The sequence below is a fragment of the Lepus europaeus genome, unplaced genomic scaffold (genome assembly GCF_033115175.1).
Source record: "Lepus europaeus isolate LE1 unplaced genomic scaffold, mLepTim1.pri SCAFFOLD_37, whole genome shotgun sequence".
NCBI lineage: Eukaryota > Metazoa > Chordata > Mammalia > Lagomorpha > Leporidae > Lepus > Lepus europaeus.
In genome coordinates this window covers 3,646,641-3,657,332 of record NW_026909243.1, presented here as the reverse complement: position 1 = coordinate 3,657,332, position 10,692 = coordinate 3,646,641, and the positions used below count along the sequence as shown (strand labels likewise).

Here is a 10,692-nt window from a genome sequence, read left to right as displayed (position 1 = left end):
CAATTGCTGTAGTTTTCTGCCTAGACAGCATGAATGTGTTGAGTTTGTGTCTCCATGTGGAGCTAATTAGTGCTTCCCAGCACCAAAGAAAATATTCCCTGCTTAAATTCATTCAAAACCATAAAGTCCATTGATAATATCAAAAAACACAAAGCAGAGCCTATAGCCAGATCTGGATTCAGTTAGCCATAACACAAGACGTTATTTCTGGTTTCATTCAGGCATATCCAGACAAAGTGCTGTGGAACTGGCATGCAATGGACTCAGATAATCACAGTCAAACTGGTTTTGGGGACTAGCAAAGTATTTTCTTAGGCAAGTGAATAAAATGTCATCTACACCAACAGAAATATTATGTTTCTTTGTAGCAATTGCTGTAGTTTTCTGCCTAGACAGCACGAATGTGTTGAGTTTGTGTCTACATGTGGAGCTTATTAGTGCTTCCCAGCACCAAAGAAAATATTCCCTGCTTAAATTCATTCAAAACCATAAAGTGCATTGATAATATCAAAAAACACAAAGCAGAGCCTGTAGCAAGATCTGGGATTCAGTTAGCCATAACACAAGAGGCTATTTCTGGTTTCATCCAGGCATATCCAGACAAAGTGCTGTGGAACTGGCATGCAATGGACTCAGATAATCACAGTCAAACTGGTTTTGGAGACTAGCAAAGTATTTTCTTAGGTAAATGCATAAAATGTCATCTACACCAACACAAATATCATGTTTCTTTGCAGCAATTGCTGTAGTTTTCTGCCTAGAAAGCACGAATGTGTTGAGTTTGTGTCTCCATGTGGAGCTAATTAGTGCTTCCCAGCACCAAAGAAAATATTCCCTGCTTAAATTCATTCAAAACCATAAAGTCCAGTGATAATATCAGAAAACACAAAGCAGAGCCTGTAGCCAGATCTGGGATTCAGTTAGCCATAACACAAGACGTTATTTCTGGTTTCATCCAGGCATATCCAGACAAAGTGCTGTGGAACTGGCATGATATGGACTCAGATAATCACAGTCAAACTGGTTTTGGAGACTAGCAAAGTATTTTCTTAGGCAAGTGAATAAAATGTCATCTACACCAACACAAATATCATGTTTCTTTGCAGCAATTGCTGTAGTTTTCTGCCTAGACAGCACGAATGTGTTGAGTTTGTGTCTCCATGTGGAGCTAATTAGTGCTTCCCAGCACCAAAGAAAATATTCCCTGCTTAAATTCATTCAAAACCATAAAGTCCATTGATAATATCAAAAAACACAAAGCAGAGCCTGTAGCCAGATCTGGGATTCAGTTAGCCATAACACAAGAGGCTATTTCTGGTTTCATCCAGGCATATCCAGACAAAGTGCTGTGGAACTGGCATGCAATGGACTCAGATAATCACAGTCAAACTGGTTTTGGAGACTAGCAAAGTATTTTCTTAGGCAAGTGAATAAAATGTCATCTACACCAACACAAATATCATGTTTCTTTGCAGCAATTGCTGTAGTTTTCTGCCTAGACAGTATGAATGTGTTGAGTTTGTGTCTCCATGTGGAGCTAATTAGTGCTTCCCAGCACCAAAGAAAATATTCCCTGCTTAAGTTCATTCAAAACCATAAAGTCCATTGATAATATCAAAAAACACAAAGCAGAGCCTGTAGCCAGATCTGGGATTGAGTTAGCCATAACACAAGAGGCTATTTCTGGTTTCATCCAGGCATATCCAGACAAAGTGCTGTGGAACTGGCATGCAATGGACTCAGATAATCACAGTCAAACTGGTTTTGGAGACTAGCAAAGTATTTTCTTAGGCAAGTGAATAAAATGTCATCTACACCAACACAAATATCATGTTTCTTTGCAGCAATTGCTGTAGTTTTCTGCCTAGACAGCACGAATGTGTTGAGTTTGTGTCTACATGTGGAGCTTATTAGTGCTTCCCAGCACCAAAGAAAATATTCCCTGCTTAAATTCATTCAAAACCATAAAGTGCATTGATAATATCAAAAAACACAAAGCAGAGCCTGTAGCAAGATCTGGGATTCAGTTAGCCATAACACAAGAGGCTATTTCTGGTTTCATCCAGGCATATCCAGACAAAGTGCTGTGGAACTGGTATGCAATGGACTCAGATAATCACAGTCAAACTGGTTTTGGAGACTAGCAAAGTATTTTCTTAGGTAAATGCATAAAATGTCATCTACACCAACACAAATATCATGTTTCTTTGCAGCAATTGCTGTAGTTTTCTGCCTAGAAAGCACGAATGTGTTGAGTTTGTGTCTCCATGTGGAGCTAATTAGTGCTTCCCAGCACCAAAGAAAATATTCCCTGCTTAAATTCATTCAAAACCATAAAGTCCAGTGATAATATCAAAAAACACAAAGCAGAGCCTGTAGCCAGATCTGGGATTCAGTTAGCCATAACACAAGAGGCTATTTCTGGTTTCATCCAGGCATATCCAGACAAAGTGCTGTGGAACTGGCATGATATGGACTCAGATAATCACAGTCAAACTGGTTTTGGAGACTAGCAAAGTATTTTCTTAGGCAAGTGAATAAAATGTCATCTACACCAACACAAATATCATGTTTCTTTGCAGCAATTGCTGTAGTTTTCTGCCTAGACAGCACGAATGTGTTGAGTTTGTGTCTCCATGTGGAGCTAATTAGTGCTTCCCAGCACCAAAGAAAATATTCCCTGCTTAAATTCATTCAAAACCATAAAGTCCATTGATAATATCAAAAAACACAAAGCAGAGCCTGTAGCCAGATCTGGGATTCAGTTAGCCATAACACAAGAGGCTATTTCTGGTTTCATCCAGGCATATCCAGACAAAGTGCTGTGGAACTGGCATGCAATGGACTCAGATAATCACAGTCAAACTGGTTTTGGAGACTAGCAAAGTATTTTCTTAGGCAAGTGAATAAAATGTCATCTACACCAACACAAATATCATGTTTCTTTGCAGCAATTGCTGTAGTTTTCTGCCTAGACAGCACGAATGTGTTGAGTTTGTGTCTCCATGTGGAGCTAATTAGTGCTTCCCAGCACCAAAGAAAATATTCCCTGCTTAAATTCATTCAAAACCATAAAGTCCATTGATAATATCAAAAAACACAAAGCAGAGCCAGTAGCAAGATCTGGGATTCAGTTAGCCATAACACAAGAGGCTATTTCTGTTTTCATCCAGGCATATCCAGACAAAGTGCTGTGGAACTGACATGCAATGGACTCAGATAATCACAGTCAAACTGGTTTTGGAGACTAGCAAAATATTTTCTTAGGCAAGTGAATAAAATGTCATCTACACCAACACAAATATCATGTTTCTTTGCAGCAATTGCTGTAGTTTTCTGCCTAGACAGCATGAATGTGTTGAGTTTGTGTCTCCATGTGGAAGTAATTAGTGCTTCCCAGCACCAAAGAAAATATTCCCTGCTTAAATTCATTCAAAACCATAAAGTCCATTGATAATATCAAAAAACACAAAGCAGAGCCTGTAGTCAGATCTGGGATTCAGTTAGCCATAACACAAGAGGCTATTTCTGGTTTCATCCAGGCATATCCAGACAAAGTGCTGTGGAACTGGCATGCAATGGACTCAGATAATCACAGTCAAACTGGTTTTGGAGACTAGCAAAGTATTTTCTTAGGCAAGTGAATAAAATGTCATCTACACCAACACAAATATCATGTTTCTTTGCAGCAATTGCTGTAGTTTTCTGCCTAGACAGCACGAATGTGTTGAGTTTGTGTCTCCATGTGGAGCTAATTAGTGCTTCCCAGCACCAAAGAAAATATTCCCTGCTTAAATTCATTCAAAACCATACAGTCCAGTGATAATATCAAAAAACACAAAGCAGAGCCAGTAGCAAGATCTGGGATTCAGTTAGCCATAACACAAGAGGCTATTTCTGTTTTCATCCAGGCATATCCAGACAAAGTGCTGTGGAACTGACATGCAATGGACTCAGATAATCACAGTCAAACTGGTTTTGGAGACTAGCAAAGTATTTTCTTAGGCAAGTGAATAAAATGTCATCTACACCAACACAAATATCATGTTTCTTTGCAGCAATTGCTGTAGTTTTCTGCCTAGAAAGCACGAATGTGTTGAGTTTGTGTCTCCATGTGGAGCTAATTAGTGCTTCCCAGCACCAAAGAAAATATTCCCTGCTTAAATTCATTCAAAACCATAAAGTCCAGTGATAATATCAAAAAACACAAAGCAGAGCCTGTAGCCAGATCTGGGATTCAGTTAGCCATAACACAAGACGTTATTTCTGGTTTCATCCAGGCATATCCAGACAAAGTGCTGTGGAACTGGCATGATATGGACTCAGATAATCACAGTCAAACTGGTTTTGGAGACTAGCAAAGTATTTTCTTAGGCAAGTGAATAAAATGTCATCTACACCAACACAAATATCATGTTTCTTTGCAGCAATTGCTGTAGTTTTCTGCCTAGACAGCACGAATGTGTTGAGTTTGTGTCTCCATGTGGAGCTAATTAGTGCTTCCCAGCACCAAAGAAAATATTCCCTGCTTAAATTCATTCAAAACCATAAAGTCCATTGATAATATCAAAAAACACAAAGCAGAGCCTGTAGCCAGATCTGGGATTCAGTTAGCCATAACACAAGAGGCTATTTCTGGTTTCATCCAGGCATATCCAGACAAAGTGCTGTGGAACTGGCATGCAATGGACTCAGATAATCACAGTCAAACTGGTTTTGGAGACTAGCAAAGTATTTTCTTAGGCAAGTGAATAAAATGTCATCTACACCAACACAAATATCATGTTTCTTTGCAGCAATTGCTGTAGTTTTCTGCCTAGACAGCATGAATGTGTTGAGTTTGTGTCTCCATGTGGAGCTAATTAGTGCTTCCCAGCACCAAAGAAAATATTCCCTGCTTAAGTTCATTCAAAACCATAAAGTCCATTGATAATATCAAAAAACACAAAGCAGAGCCTGTAGCCAGATCTGGGATTGAGTTAGCCATAACACAAGAGGCTATTTCTGGTTTCATCCAGGCATATCCAGACAAAGTGCTGTGGAACTGGCATGCAATGGACTCAGATAATCACAGTCAAACTGGTTTTGGAGACTAGCAAAGTATTTTCTTAGGCAAGTGAATAAAATGTCATCTACACCAACACAAATATCATGTTTCTTTGCAGCAATTGCTGTAGTTTTCTGCCTAGACAGCACGAATGTGTTGAGTTTGTGTCTACATGTGGAGCTTATTAGTGCTTCCCAGCACCAAAGAAAATATTCCCTGCTTAAATTCATTCAAAACCATAAAGTGCATTGATAATATCAAAAAACACAAAGCAGAGCCTGTAGCAAGATCTGGGATTCAGTTAGCCATAACACAAGAGGCTATTTCTGGTTTCATCCAGGCATATCCAGACAAAGTGCTGTGGAACTGGTATGCAATGGACTCAGATAATCACAGTCAAACTGGTTTTGGAGACTAGCAAAGTATTTTCTTAGGTAAATGCATAAAATGTCATCTACACCAACACAAATATCATGTTTCTTTGCAGCAATTGCTGTAGTTTTCTGCCTAGAAAGCACGAATGTGTTGAGTTTGTGTCTCCATGTGGAGCTAATTAGTGCTTCCCAGCACCAAAGAAAATATTCCCTGCTTAAATTCATTCAAAACCATAAAGTCCAGTGATAATATCAAAAAACACAAAGCAGAGCCTGTAGCCAGATCTGGGATTCAGTTAGCCATAACACAAGAGGCTATTTCTGGTTTCATCCAGGCATATCCAGACAAAGTGCTGTGGAACTGGCATGATATGGACTCAGATAATCACAGTCAAACTGGTTTTGGAGACTAGCAAAGTATTTTCTTAGGCAAGTGAATAAAATGTCATCTACACCAACACAAATATCATGTTTCTTTGCAGCAATTGCTGTAGTTTTCTGCCTAGACAGCACGAATGTGTTGAGTTTGTGTCTCCATGTGGAGCTAATTAGTGCTTCCCAGCACCAAAGAAAATATTCCCTGCTTAAATTCATTCAAAACCATAAAGTCCATTGATAATATCAAAAAACACAAAGCAGAGCCTGTAGCCAGATCTGGGATTCAGTTAGCCATAACACAAGAGGCTATTTCTGGTTTCATCCAGGCATATCCAGACAAAGTGCTGTGGAACTGGCATGCAATGGACTCAGATAATCACAGTCAAACTGGTTTTGGAGACTAGCAAAGTATTTTCTTAGGCAAGTGAATAAAATGTCATCTACACCAACACAAATATCATGTTTCTTTGCAGCAATTGCTGTAGTTTTCTGCCTAGACAGCACGAATGTGTTGAGTTTGTGTCTCCATGTGGAGCTAATTAGTGCTTCCCAGCACCAAAGAAAATATTCCCTGCTTAAATTCATTCAAAACCATAAAGTCCATTGATAATATCAAAAAACACAAAGCAGAGCCAGTAGCAAGATCTGGGATTCAGTTAGCCATAACACAAGAGGCTATTTCTGTTTTCATCCAGGCATATCCAGACAAAGTGCTGTGGAACTGACATGCAATGGACTCAGATAATCACAGTCAAACTGGTTTTGGAGACTAGCAAAATATTTTCTTAGGCAAGTGAATAAAATGTCATCTACACCAACACAAATATCATGTTTCTTTGCAGCAATTGCTGTAGTTTTCTGCCTAGACAGCATGAATGTGTTGAGTTTGTGTCTCCATGTGGAAGTAATTAGTGCTTCCCAGCACCAAAGAAAATATTCCCTGCTTAAATTCATTCAAAACCATAAAGTCCATTGATAATATCAAAAAACACAAAGCAGAGCCTGTAGTCAGATCTGGGATTCAGTTAGCCATAACACAAGAGGCTATTTCTGGTTTCATCCAGGCATATCCAGACAAAGTGCTGTGGAACTGGCATGCAATGGACTCAGATAATCACAGTCAAACTGGTTTTGGAGACTAGCAAAGTATTTTCTTAGGCAAGTGAATAAAATGTCATCTACACCAACACAAATATCATGTTTCTTTGCAGCAATTGCTGTAGTTTTCTGCCTAGACAGCACGAATGTGTTGAGTTTGTGTCTCCATGTGGAGCTAATTAGTGCTTCCCAGCACCAAAGAAAATATTCTCTGCTTAAATTCATTCAAAACCATACAGTCCAGTGATAATATCAAAAAACACAAAGCAGAGCCAGTAGCAAGATCTGGGATTCAGTTAGCCATTACACAAGAGGCTATTTCTGTTTTCATCCAGGCATATCCAGACAAAGTGCTGTGGAACTGACATGCAATGGACTCAGATAATCACAGTCAAACTGGTTTTGGAGACTAGCAAAGTATTTTCTTAGGCAAGTGAATAAAATGTCATCTACACCAACACAAATATCATGTTTCTTTGCAGCAATTGCTGTAGTTTTCTGCCTAGACAGCATGAATGTGTTGAGTTTGTGTCTCCATGTGGAAGTAATTAGTGCTTCCCAGCACCAAAGAAAATATTCCCTGCTTAAATTCATTGAAAACCATAAAGTCCATTGATAATATCAAAAAACACAAAGCAGAGCCTGTAGCCAGATCTGGGATTCAGTTAGCCATAACACAAGAGGCTATTTCTGGTTTCATCCAGGCATATCCACACAAAGTGCTGTGGAACTGGCATGCAATGGACTCAGATAATCACAGTCAAACTGGTTTTGGAGACTAGCAAAGTATTTTCTTAGGGAAGTGAATAAAATGTCATCTACACCAACACAAATATCATGTTTCTTTGCAGCAATTGCTGTAGTTTTCTGCCTAGACAGCATGAATGTGTTGAGTTTGTGTCTCCATGTGGAGCTAATTAGTGCTTCCCAGCACCAAAGAAAATATTCCCTGCTTAAATTCATTGAAAACCATAAAGTCCATTGATAATATCAAAAAACACAAAGCAGAGCCTGTAGCCAGATCTGGGATTCAGTTAGCCATAACACAAGAGGCTATTTCTGGTTTCATCCAGGCATATCCACACAAAGTGCTGTGGAACTGGCATGCAATGGACTCAGATAATCACAGTCAAACTGGTTTTGGAGACTAGCAAAGTATTTTCTTAGGGAAGTGAATAAAATGTCATCTACACCAACACAAATATCATGTTTGTTTGCAGCAATTGCTGTAGTTTTCTGCCTAGACAGCACGAATGTGTTGAGTTTGTGTCTCCATGTGGAGCTAATTAGTGCTTCCCAGCACCAAAGTAAATATTCCCTGCTTAAATTCATTCAAAACCATAACGTCCATTGATAATATCAAAAAACACAAAGCAGAGCCTGTAGCAAGATCTGGGATTGAGTTTGCCATAACACAAGATATTTCTGGTTTCATCCAGTTATTTCCAGATTCAAAGTCCTGTGGAACTGGCATGTAATGGAATCAGAAAATCACCCTCAAACTGGTTTTGGAGAAAAGCAAACTCTTTTTCTTGGCCAAGTGGATAAAAAGTCATGTTTGCAAATATAAATATCCTGTTTATTTGCAATGATAGCTCTAGCTTTTTGCGTAGAAAACAGAAATGTGAACATGTTTGGCCTGCATAAGAAACCAATAGGCATTTCCAGCACAAAACAAAATTTCCTCTACTGAAATTCATTCCAAAACGTAAAGTCCATTGATAATATCCAGAAAACACAAACACAAAGGTTGTACCAAGTGCGGGAATTCAGTAGGTATAACACAAGAGGATATTTCTGGTTTCATCCAGGCATATCCGGAAAAAGTGCTGTGGAACTGGTATGCAATGGACTCAGATAATCACAGTCAAACTGGTTTTGGAGACTAGCAAAGTATTTTCTTAGGGAAGTGAATAAAATGTCATCTACACCAAATATCATGTTTGTTTGCAGCAATTGCTGTAGTTTTCTGCCTAGACAGCACGAATGTGTTGAGTTTGTGTCTCCATGTGGAGCTAATTAGTGCTTCCCAGCACCAAAGAAAATATTCCCTGCTGAAATTCATTCAAAACCATAAAGTCCATTGACAATATCAAAAAACACAAAGCAGAGCCTGTAGCCAGATCTGCCATTCAGTTAGCCATAACACAAGAGGCTATTTCTGGTTTCATCCAGGCATATCCAGACAAAGTGCTGTGGAACTGGCATGCAATGGAATCAGGTAATCACAGTCAAACTGGTTTTGGAGACTAGCAAAGTATTTTCTTAGGCAAGTGCATAAAATGTCATCTTGTAAGACCCCCGAAAGGTGTCCCACACTTCTACCGACCCCAGAAACACGAATTCCACTCCAATCGATGCAAAGAGCATGAGGAAGTTTATTACATCTGCGCAGATGGGCCGACTCTAAGCACAACAGCACCCTCTGGTGCAGTGCGAGAAGAGAGGCCCCGATCATCAACCGCACAGAGTATTTAAGGCTTAAAACCACAACATTAGCATATCTCCACAGCATTACAAAAGATCACAAGATAAACCACAGCATTACAAATTATCACAAGATAAAGGGTTTTTCCAGGGTAAGGGAACAAAGACCTTGAGCAAGCACAAATACGGGGTCATCGTGACCAAAAACTTAACATAGCTCCTAAAATAATTATCACATGCTCAATTATCTCATAATCATCACATGCTACAAGTTCAGCTAAAATTCAGTTATCTTAAAAAAAGCATTTTGCAAACCCAGCCGTTTTGTACAGAAGCAAAACAGTATGCAGTTAGCTCAAGCGACTCCATTTTAAACCCAGCCTGCCTTATTCTCTCTCATTCCCCCCTTTTTCTTTTTGTCAAATTTTAATCTTAAAATTTAAGTGAAATTATGGGGATGAGTTATACCATTTGCACCACAGCCATTAATATTAGGTCCAAGGGGCAGGGACGCTGTCGGTGCGGACAATGCAGGTGGGGCGGCGCCGGTTCAGCACGAGAATCAGCTGCTGCCGCTCCTGCTCCAGCTCCCTGATCTGCATCTTTAGCACCGCGTTTCTGAACTCCAGCCGCTCGAACTCCCGCTGCAGGGACTCCGTGCGCTCCTTCCTCCGGGCCCACACCGCCTTGTTCTGTTCCAAGCGCCTTTTCCTCCGCTCCTCCTTTTCGTCGAGCTCACTTTCTACAGGTTGGGGCCTCTTGTCCAGGTTTACCTCGTTAGCATTTCCATCCTCCACCTCCTTTACCACTTCTTTTTTTCTTAAGTTCTTGGTCTCGGTGCTGGTGTCCACGGCTGCGTCAGGCATGCCCAGCTTTATCTCCAGCAAGGGCATGATTATGGTCCCAATGCATTTCAGCTCCTTCACGATCAGAGCCGAGCCAGGCCGTCCGGTCAGAGGGTCTTGCCCTGGCAGAGAGCCCGTGGTCACAAAAGGGTCGGGAATCTGCCCAGGCATCATAGCAGGAAAAGTAGCAGGCCGGCCAGGCACAAGGTCTGAAACGAGTGTGGGAGCACCAAACTTTTCTTTATCCTGCAACAAAGGAGGGGAGCCGGGTACGAATACTAAACAGTCTTCAAAAGTCCCATCCCGAGCGGATTCCAAGAGCCACTCCACTCAAGATAAGACTCTTAAAAGACCGTCCAGTTGAAACTTCGGTGTTGAGTTAGGATCAGGGCGGGGGTGACAAACAATCTATCATTAACAAACTGAATAAGCCTATTTATTATGCAGGGCTAAGATTTTTCCGTCCCCCCCCATACTGATTGTTAAAAAGACAGCAACTGAACCTGAGCCAAGGTCGACACGT

The 10,692-nt window shown here is 40.3% G+C and overlaps 1 protein-coding gene across 1 annotated transcript; it reads right to left on the bottom strand.

The window, feature by feature from the left end:
* Positions 1–9,815: 9,815 nt before the first annotated feature.
* Positions 9,816–10,370, bottom strand: LOC133754990 (jun dimerization protein 2-like). The gene is made up of 2 exons (XM_062185318.1): positions 10,191–10,370; positions 9,816–10,085 (listed from the first exon to the last, which is right to left on the bottom strand). The coding sequence occupies exons 1-2, from the start codon at positions 10,341–10,343 to the stop codon at positions 9,816–9,818; spliced, it is 423 nt and encodes a 140-aa protein (XP_062041302.1). The 5' UTR covers positions 10,344–10,370.
* Between the last annotated feature and the right edge of the window lie 322 nt (positions 10,371–10,692).

What these genes read in the sequence shown, in the direction of transcription:
- LOC133754990 (XM_062185318.1), bottom strand. Translation starts at nt 10,343, where the DNA reads ATGATGCCTGGGCAGATTCCCGACCCTTTTGTGACCACGGGCTCTCTG. An exon ending in TGCTGGAGATAAAGCTGGGC is followed by an intron (nt 10,086 to 10,190) that starts ATGCCTGACGCA and finishes GTAAACCTGGAC; the next exon opens with AAGAGGCCCCAACCTGTAGA.